The following is a 10,774-nucleotide window of genomic DNA, read 5'->3' as shown; positions in this document are numbered from 1 at the left end:
AAGCTGAATCGCTTTCAGGGGTTTTTGATTAGGAAAGGGAGATCTGTGCAAAGTGCATTACACATTCCTTCAACATCATAGTGAGACTTAAAACATTAGAGAAGTTTTGTTTTCAGTTTGAACACTCTAAATTGTACAAGTGAAACATATACTAAGAGCTATTACTTGAGGTTGTCATTACCAGATTGGTTTTAGATTTGAATATTTAGCGTGAGTTCTTAAAGCATATTGACTAAATTCAATGCATAATTTTTGTAGTAATCTAAGGCTGTCCAAAACAATATACCTATTTCTGCTTAACCAAACTGAAATTATAAGCATTCAGAAACAAGAACAAACAAACTTGTTTCGGGAAAATATAAGTCAGTCTATGGCAACTCACTGCAGGAGTTGTCTTTCACCGCCACAACATCCCATGTATGATTGACAGTTGAAGGACAACTTCTTTCGTGAGATTGTCTTACATTTTACAGTTGCTAATAGTATGTACTATGCAATTATAAATGAAATTATTATATTTATACCATAATATAAAATATTATTAATATAAATATTAGTATACTAATAGTATCGCGGGTAACAAAATCTACAGAGCAACAGGAATGTCTGCAGTTATTGAACTATATAGAAGAACTACATAGTTAGATTTTCCCAAGAACTTTGTTAAGGAGAAACACCAGCCTCTTTATACTGCAATACATATCACTACTTCTAATTTTACTGCCCACTATGAATAAGCGATGTGTGTTCAGTCTATGAATATTAAATTTGCAACCAGCCAAACAAATAACTGCAAACTTAAAGTGGAAATATATGTACGTGTATATTGAACATCTTCGCCATAAACACAAAATATCTCAATAGTCATTTTACATAATTACAAAATGTCTCTACCATATAATGGATGAATCACAAGAGATAGTAAAATCTATCAAGAATAAGCATATGCTAAGGTCTCTGAGCTTTCCTAGACAAAGGAAATAAACATGAAAAGCTGAATGAGTAGGCTATAGAAAAAATGGATGCACCGTATTAAAAACAAAGTGTAAAGTAAAAAATAAAACTTTTAAAAACATTTCAATAAATTTGCAAAATCACTCTTTCCAGAACAGACACAAACATAGCCCGGAGTAAACAGAGCACTTTGTTGGGCGTAACACCAACTGAAGCGAAGTAAACAAAACAGATATAATATATTTAAATTGGCTGAGTGTAGCTTTATGAAAGAGAAAATATGTGCAAGATTAAAGCTAAGGTACTGTACGTGAATACTGACGGGTGGATGAGTCGGTTACGATGAACCCCACGTGAAGCTAAGTAACTCCCTCAACTCTGAAAACTTGGGACGATCTTCATCTTTCTAGAAATAAAACATTTAGGTAAATGGAAATTGTCTGCTTTTTGTGTTCCTTGATACAAGTGATACATAAAATAACTACTATCGCTTGTGACCTGACAAGTGACAACTGACCTTGTGACCTGACGATAAATTTTGAGAGATTTGTAAAACCTGTATTGCGTTGTATGGTTCTAATAGGTAAGGTTACAAGTATGCAAACGGTCATATCATGGTACATTTGATTAGAACCGTAGGGTTATGAACACGCTGATGAGCAAACTCCGGGGTAATTTTAGGAACTTCTATTTGGAAGAAATGAAAAACTGTTTATGTTGTTAGTAAAAAGTGTTACACGCCTAAAAATAAGGACTGGCAAGCAGATAATATTCGAAATAGAAATCTGTGCATCTATCTGATACACAGATTTCTATTGATACGTTTTTATGACTCAACGGCTAAAACCAACAATAATAAGTTGTATTTTGAGAACTTCAGAGTTATGCTATAGTGAATATCAAAAATTGTTTGATTTACCAGCAGCACAGGTGTGGTATTGTCAGAGTTTTGACTATATTGTTCCATGACAACTAGCAAGGTTCACCCCATATATGATGAGACAACCCATTTGATATTACTGAAGGGTGCAACTACAATTTATGATGGCACTTATGACGGGAGAGAAAAGGGAGGGAAGAGAAAAGAGAGAAAAGGAAGAAGAGAGGGAGGGAGAGTGAAAGAGAGTGAGAAGGGACAGAGAGGGCGAGGGAAAAACAAGTAAATGTCGAATATCATACCAGTCACTACCAGTGACTTTTTACAGAGATCGAACCCAACTTATTGTTCACATGTACGAGTTGTAAACAATGGCTGCTTTGCTATAGAACTGAAACTATAAAAAAACAAACACTTACATATTGCCAGCATTTTAGCATAATATTTTGATAGACGGCACTTGGACAGGCATGTGGACAGTTTAACACCTTTCTCTTCTGTGAAACGTGCTCAGCGACATCCTGATTGGCTGTTAGATTTGAATATGGGATATGCCCTCCAGTAAAGACCTCCCACATAAGCACTCCTAAAATGCATAATCATCATTATCACATGCCATATGTCGTTACATTTCCTTGTTCCATTGGTTTCGTTTCTTCTATATTCTTAATTCAATAAAATTTTAGTTCAAAAATCAAAGTTTACGGAAACTAGTTTCAATAAAGGCGTAAACAGCCATGGTCAATGACAGCCTGATGTGCGGTATGACAAATTTTTCAGCTTATGATAGCATTTGTAGCAATGATAGTCATTAAAAATGTAAAACACAATCATACTGTTTCCCTAAAACTGAGGCTGTCTTCTCCTTTAGTACGAGAAGTAATGCATGAGGACCTACAATTGGTTGGACACAAATACTGGTAAATTTGTTCTAACAAACATCTATTAGTGTTTGGAAATTCACATCATAAAAGGTTTTCGCATGATGTCAAATGTCCAATAAAATTTTCACATATTCAGTTCGAGATGATTTTAATACTGACTTAATATGGAATTTTGATAGTAACAAGTGAACATATAGTTGTATGTTTCTCTATAGTAGTACCGAATAGTAAGTCTTGAGTACGCTCACTCAGATCTTCAAGTAAACTTAAACATTGTAATGGACAGCATGTATCAAGGCCACAAAGACATCTGAACTCACCAAATGCCCAGACATCAGACTTGCTGCTAAATTTAGTAAATAGAAGTACTTCTGGAGAAGACCAGCGAATTGGAAACTTAGCACCAACACTTGACAAGTATTCGTCATCTACTACATGCCTGAAATAAATGGAGAAAGTGGTGAAATAAACATAGGAAGTGGTGAAATGAACGGAGGAAGTGGTGAAATGAACGGAGGAAGTGATGGAATGAACAGGGGAAGGGGTGAAATAAACAGAGGAAGTGGTGAAATAAACAGAGGAAGTGGTGAAATGAACGGAGGAAGTGGTGAAATGAACGGAGGAAGTGATGGAATGAACAGAGGAAATGATGAAATAAACAGAGGAAGTGGTGAAATAAACTGAGGAAGTGGTGAGATGAACAGAAGAAGTGATGAAATGAACTGAAGAAGTGGTGAAATAAACAGAGGAAGTGGTGAAATGAACGGAGGAAGTGGTGAAATGAACGGAGGAAGTGATGGAATGAACAGAGGAAGTGGTGAAATAAACAGAGGAAGTAGTGAAATAAACTGAGGAAGTGGTGAGATGAACAGAAGAAGTGATAAAATGAACTGAAGAAGTGGTGAAATAAACCGAGGAAGTGGTGAAATAAACTGAGGAAGTGGTGAGATGAACAGAAGAAGTGATAAAATGAACTGAAGAAGTGGTGAAATAAACAGAGGAAGTGGTGAAATGAACAGAGGAAGTGGTGAAATAAACAGAAAGAAACCCTGATAAAAAGAAACAATTAAAAATACTTGTAACATTCAGAAGGTAAATATATATGAATAAATACAATTAATACAGTAAATACAAAAAAAATTACTCAACTGCTGTAATCAGTGAATCAATGTAAACAGTGAATACAGATAAACACGCAATCATAATGCATGAATGATGAACTTCAAGAAACAACTTTCAGATGGATATTAATTGTTAGACATTTGTCCTCATCAGCAACTAGATAACAGCGCAAATGATGAATATATAACCCAGAAGATACCTCACAACAATTAAATTGTCATTTGTAATAATTTTTTTGGCAGTAAGTTAGCAAACCTACTAGTGAGTGAAATATAATAATATAATCAGTTTGTTATTAATATCTGCAATACTCAACTACAGTGATAACAATAATAATAAAAACAACAGTAATGATAAATTAAACAATACATACCACATGTGCAAACAGCTTAAATACTCTTAAATGTACCTGGAAAGACCAAAGTCGGCAACCTTGACCTGGTAGCCATAAATGCCCGAGCCCACCAGGCAGTTCCTGGCTGCTAGGTCTCTGTGTATGAAACCTTCACTTTCTAGGTAAGCCATCCCCTCACACACCTGTCAAGTACTGTCAGATATTACAATGTGTATAAAACCTCTAACATCTATGAAACCTTGATCCTCTAGATAAGCCATCCCCTCACACACCTTTCAAGTAGTGTCGGATATGATACCATGTGTATAAAACATTCAGACTCTAAATAAGCCAATCCTCCATACGCCTGCCAAGCGTTGCTGAATTTTACATGAATACAATGTTGGGCACACACCTAACTAGGCTAAGGATTTATCCAATAAATACGCATTGATTTTTTTAAAAACATGCCGAGAAGGAACTTTTAATAACACTAGTACTCTGGCCCTCCGCTGTGCCTGAGAGATCGTCAGGTGTAATAACTATACAATTAGTCTGCAGTGCGGAAAGGTGACTGATTGGTGCAGGTGTTTGTATGCCAGGCAAAAAAGATGCAGTCACGAGTTTGAATTCCGTACAATGCAACCTTTTTCACAACCTCCAGTTGTGGTTTTGGATGGACGGACAGACAGATGGACTGACAGACAGATGGATGAACAGACAGATGGATGAACGAACAGACAGATGGACATGACTCTTATTATGGCAAAGATTATTTTTCCTTAAAACTCGCTAAAAAATAATAAAGTTCTTCAAAATGTGATATTATTCATTTAGTTCCTTTTTAAATTGAGAAAAAAATGTTGAAAAAGCAAGAACTAACAACAAAAATGCTCTTATTAACTTTGAGATGGCTTTAATAACCTACACATGGTGAACGTTTTTGTTTGAGAGATTGGGGAAACCATCTGGGGTATCTATCAGCAATAAGCAATCACAGTCAACGCTACAGTGCAACATTAGTTAACATACAGAACTGCCAGCTGTCTATTAATAGTGGTTAGCTATGCGGAATGGCAGCGAAGACCTACAGTGCTATGAAATTACTAACTGCAAATTGTAAATCATCAACTAAATCTTAAATAAGTCTTCATTTTGTTCTGATTTCAAGTCCTATACACGTATATGACTTGAAATAATCTAAAATGTATGCGGTGTAATCATATATGTACAGATTGTTATCTTCAATCATTAAAAACATGAAATGTTCAGAATTTAGCCTGCATAATCGTTCAAAAACATAATTTTACAACTGTTTGGTTTACATATTTGAAACCAGAATGAAATAAGAATTAATCTACCCTAGGATACTTTTACTTCGCTGGTATTTAGTTTCGTGAGTAGCACACAGAGTAAAATTTCGCTGCAACTTAATTTCGTGGCTCTGATGAGTGCGAAAATATAGTGATGTGAAAATAAATGCAGCGGAACAAACAGATTAGATTCCTCAGGTCCAGTTCGCTATAAGAAAAATTTTCAATTTGGGACTAGTTTGTATTTGTAAACCGCAGGTAGAAATGTGTGGGTGAAATCGAAAATTCAATTTTCGCTCGCTTGCTGCCATTTGTTTCTTGGACTATCAATGACGTCAAGGTCCCTCCCGCAGTGACTTTCACATGTCATTCACACTCAAGTCCCAAGAAGAAGAAAATAGATATCAACCAACTTCACAACCAGAACTGTATAACATGGTTGGACCTGGTGAGGTTTGTTATTGTTTTTGGTTGGTAATAAAATTCATCACTACAATAATTGTTATTCAATTTTATGCCTTCACCTACCAGACTTTCATCCTCATCAGTTACAAATTCGGTGACTAAACTGATATCATCATCTTCTTCATTTGTCTTGGCTTTTCAAAAAAAAAACTTGTTATCTGAATTTGCTTTGCCATGCTGCTCATTCGGTGTATTAGTTATAACGAGTTTACCAGAAATTTCTCAATGATCCAACCACACACAAAAATTACCTGCATTTCTAATACTAGAAATTCCACTGTCATACAGCCCACGACCAAAGTGATATTGGAAAAAAGAAAGGGTACTGATGGTTGAGAAATGCAATATTAGCAGTCAAATAGGATAACTGCAATGGTAGCTGTAATGTACTGGGTGTTATTATATACAACAAATAGTAATAATGAAAGGAAAAGATTATATGTTTATATCTCTCCTCCTGCAAAAACAGAAATGCAATATTGGCCAATATTAGAAGTAAAATGCATTGATATTATTAGAATAACCAATATTATTTATATAGTAATAATAAAAAACCAATGCACAATTTTGTTTACATTTCCAAACGGCATAGCTAACAATATCACGAAGTTGTGATATTTATATAGATTTTTAGAAAATCTGTACTACGTAGTCATTGTCCTGTAGTCATCCAAACTTATAATTAATAATTGCAATAATCTCATTTGAACCGTTAGAAAAAATATCATCGTCATGCCTTTACTTACACTGCGTTAGATTTTTAGAAAGTCTGTACTACGTAGTCATTGTTCTGTAGTCATCCAAACTTATAGTTAATTATTGTTATAATCTCATAAGAAACGATAAAAAATATCATCGTCATTTGCTTGCCTTTACTTATACTGCGTTGGACATCAGTTAGAATGTGAAAGTATTTAAATGTGTTGGCAAATGAAAATGAAAAAATTGAAATCAGCAAAAATGAAACGATTTCTGTACTCCTATGTTAATGGCCAAAACCTTCGGCAATTCGACAATGCTATAGACTGGTAAAAAGTGCACGTTATCTTTTCGTGAAATGCGCAAGACATCGTCATACTTCATCGTTCTGTTATCTGTCCCTCGGCGTTTTAATTTCCGGTCTTAACTTTTATTAAACCAAGCTTTTCAAGTGTTTTGTGGCGATTTTCGTTGAAATTAATCTGTCTATTTGTGTATAATCCGATCAGATGGGTAAGTTTTAAGATATTATCGAAGGTTTACAAAGACTTGGTAACATATTTAAATAGGTTTAAATGTGCTTTGTATCGTTATTATACTTTAACGACTTTACATTCCGATGCTTAAATTTTTTGATGAAATTTCTTGACGAGGGTTCGTCTCATTTTTGATTAATAATTTTCGTAAGTTGTGTGCGCATGCATTTATCATAAAACTCCCACACTTCCGCTCCGCTCGTGTGGTCGTGGGATGACGATGTTATTGTGGATATCAATGAAAAAAGCTATTTAATTTCGCGTTTTCGCTCATTCGTTATGATAGTTTAGTTTTGCTCATGAAATTTTCGCGAGAGGATGACTCCGCGAAAATGCGAACGTTAGATGACGCGAATACATACATGTAAGTGTCCTAGGGTATATGTATAAATCTCAATATTTGTCTGTTGTTTGTCTGTCCAGTTATAACAATAAAGTTTTAGCAATGAAAAATCACCTTCCTACTCGAATCAAACTCCCATCATTCAAACCACAAGTCTACTAACAAACACACATAACTACAAGGTTAAGCCATTATTATCATTCCCATCGTTCTTACCATATACAGTGAAACTCGGATAACTCAAACTTCAAGGGACCGAGCAAAAGTGTTCGAATTATCAGAGTGTTCAAGTTATCAGAGCACTGTCACAAGTCCATGTATTTACTTATTTATTAGTAGATACATGAACATATACAAACTATAATATAAATCAAAAGCACAAATGGCTTGTTTCAAATTAAATGCTTCTAATGTAAAGTTTAAAACGTTTTTATCAAAAAGTATAGAGATTTTTCTATCACTTGAGATTGGTTTGTTGTTTGAGGTGATGTTATTGCCAGGACGTTTTTAGATTGACATTGGCAAAACTTGATCGTTGCTGAAATGCTCAAAGAAAAGACATCTTTTTCTTTTGAGCGTTTTACCTACGATCAATTTTGCCGATCTTTCTTGAAGTTTATGGAAAGATTACCTTACTTTACCTGGGATTCGTTAAGAGCAACACTCCGAGGCAGTTCAATTAATAGTTTTACGAGGTTTTACGGTACATTGTATATCACTCACGCTTTTTGAATGGATACTTATTGAATGTACACACATATTTTGTGTTTAGGTCAAACGATGAATAGTTTTTTTTAGCTAAGACAAAGTATACGTTTGATTTCAACAATTTTTAAGACGTTTTAAACATTCAACATTCCGACGTTGATTCAACACGGAATCAACGTCGGAAAACTATTCATCACGGGCTAGCCGGGTCACGCACTCAAGGATTTTTGCCACGCAAATACAAAACAAAAACAACATGCTGTTTTTGTTTTGTATGTGCGTGGCGAAAATCCTTGCGCCCGTGACCCGGCTAGCCCGTGGTATTCATCGTATAGCAGTATAAATCAAATTTCACCAAACCTTTAGAACAGTTGTTGACAAAAATATTTTGCCAATGGAGGTAATAACGACGCTTATGAATTACGAAAAGTTGAGGTTTACCTCTATGGCTTGGAATAAAGTGATTTTCTAAAGCGATAGCAACCGTTTCGGTAGCCGTTGGGCAAAAAACAGTTCGTTATAACAGTGTTGAATTCGAGTTATATAGAGCCATTTATCATTGCGTGGGAACGGACCACGCAAATCCAGTCGAGTTAACCATGTGTTCGCTATATCCGAGGGCGAGTTATCCATGTTTTACTGTACTTTATATCCCTTTCACGACTGAACACGCTAAATATGTACTCTTTATTATTGACATTCTTTTGTGTTTATTTTTTTTTAATTTTTTCAAAAGCTCATTTTTTGCCGTTACCTATTTTTTCAATTTGTGATTTTCAAACGTGCCGTTTCAATTTCCAATGACCCGTTACACTCACATTTTTGGTTTCAGTAAATCTGTAAAAGCTAAATGTTTTTTATGTGAACAATTGTATTATCTAGAGTAGAATTGTCTCTACTTTCTCTCTCCGTTCGGTTAGACGAATAAAGTCTGATATCTCATTTTTACGTTTATATCAGTATCGAGAGGTACAAGTATCATCCATCAAAACTTTGAATACAACAAGCTTCTGCTGCACTAGTAACCTTTTTTATACACACTTTTCTATAAACTCATTGTTTAGTCTTTTTTCTTAATTTATTTGACCTGCGCAAAAATACTTTTCTCAAGATACGAAGTTTAAAAGTTAGAATGTAAATGTTTTGTACGTTAATTAAAAGAAGTTTTTTGCGCAAAAACCTTTTCATTACCCTGTCAACGCCGGGCATTCAATTAGTTTAATATGTAATTTATGGCTATTGACTAAATTCACAAGGAGTAAAAACGTTGTAATTAGTTTTTAAATAAAGGTGTCCAGCTTATTTCACCCACCACTACATATGCAACAGCAGTGACCTACCTATTTATGGACCACCACTGCTGGCGCATGTACAGCACTTATGGCTAACAATATAATCTTTACTGTAACAATAGCCATGTTCGTCCGTCTGTCCAAAGCTAAACTAATAACGTTATGAAACAATTGCATGACATGGTAATCGAACCCACATATTTGGGCACCACCATCTGCGCCACTCACCCACCTTGCTGAGCAGAGTAATAATTGAGCGCATAATTAATACGCCCGATGATCACTCACGATGTCAACTCGAAAGCCTCGACGTCATTGATCTAAAGATTATTGTCAATGGTTGGTTAATATAAGATATACAGACCTGTCTAGCAATTTCAATGCAAGTGTTAGGTTGATGCAGTAGTTGGTTCTTTTTGCGTTTGAGGTAATCGAGTAGTGCGCCTTCCTCCATGTACTCAGTGACTATGAGCAGATCTGGCTTCTCGCACACTCCATACAGTTGTACTAAGTGCTCATTCTGCAGCCTCCTGCCAAATGACAACAAGGATTAATCTAGAAGAGTAACTAGTAGGGTCAAAGTGTACTTTTGCTGGTAAACTATATAAAACAAACTCCCCCATAGCATATACACATTGCTATTGAAGGACAGTTTTTTTAATATGGTATCATTTCTTCCAAAGATAAATGTTGGTAAAATTATATGTGGGCTTCTCAGATATCAGTCCTTCAAATACTTATTATAACGAGAGAGGTGTAAGTTTGTCAATCTATAGCAGTTAAGATAAAATATTGTTTTGCGCATGACTTGAACTCGCGCCGCTAGGTTTAGTAGACCTAGACTTACATCTGTGCTAATCAACTACCTTTGGGTATATCAGAATAACTGCCAAAGTATTTACTCTCTGTTCTTTCTGATAGAACAAGCCAAAAACATGAAAATCTATGAAGTTCAATAAAAAACCATTTATTAATAATTCCCATGTCACACTAGACTGCCAGGTTATTCGGAGTAAATTTCGGCTATCACAAATTCTTAAGATATTGGTTTATTCTAATAAAAAAAATTTTTTCAAGATTAAAATTCTATCCTGCAACATGTTATATGCTAAAACTAAAACCATTTGCACCTAACCACTGATCCACTGCTAAAAGGATATCTCAGCTTCATTCAGTAGTAACCATGTACACATCCACAGATCACGCAAAATAGGATATGAGTCAGTCAGAGAGAAACACAACAACTA

The 10,774-nt window shown here is 35.1% G+C and overlaps 1 protein-coding gene across 3 annotated transcripts in view; it reads right to left on the bottom strand.

Moving 5' to 3' along the window:
* Positions 1-592: 592 nt before the first annotated feature.
* LOC137405714 (tyrosine-protein kinase TXK-like) overlaps positions 593-10,774 on the bottom strand; it is a 48,897-nt gene continuing 38,715 nt past the window's right edge. For 2 of the 3 annotated variants that reach the window (XM_068092070.1, XM_068092072.1), the window contains exons 12-16: positions 9,892-10,057; positions 4,247-4,374; positions 3,036-3,154; positions 2,251-2,417; positions 593-1,360 (exon numbers count right to left, since the gene is read on the bottom strand). In XM_068092070.1, coding sequence (XP_067948171.1) covers positions 1,292-1,360; positions 2,251-2,417; positions 3,036-3,154; positions 4,247-4,374; positions 9,892-10,057 — 649 coding nt within the window. In that variant the 3' untranslated portion in view covers positions 593-1,291. The remainder of the gene's footprint in view (positions 1,361-2,250; positions 2,418-3,035; positions 3,155-4,246; positions 4,375-9,891; positions 10,058-10,774) is intronic. The other variant, XM_068092073.1, reaches the window with a different exon arrangement.

This window comes from Watersipora subatra, chromosome 10 (assembly GCF_963576615.1).
Source record: "Watersipora subatra chromosome 10, tzWatSuba1.1, whole genome shotgun sequence".
Classification (NCBI taxonomy): domain Eukaryota; kingdom Metazoa; phylum Bryozoa; class Gymnolaemata; order Cheilostomatida; family Watersiporidae; genus Watersipora; species Watersipora subatra.
The sequence above is the reverse complement of the archived record's forward strand: the minus strand, read 5'-3'. Positions and strand labels throughout refer to the sequence as shown.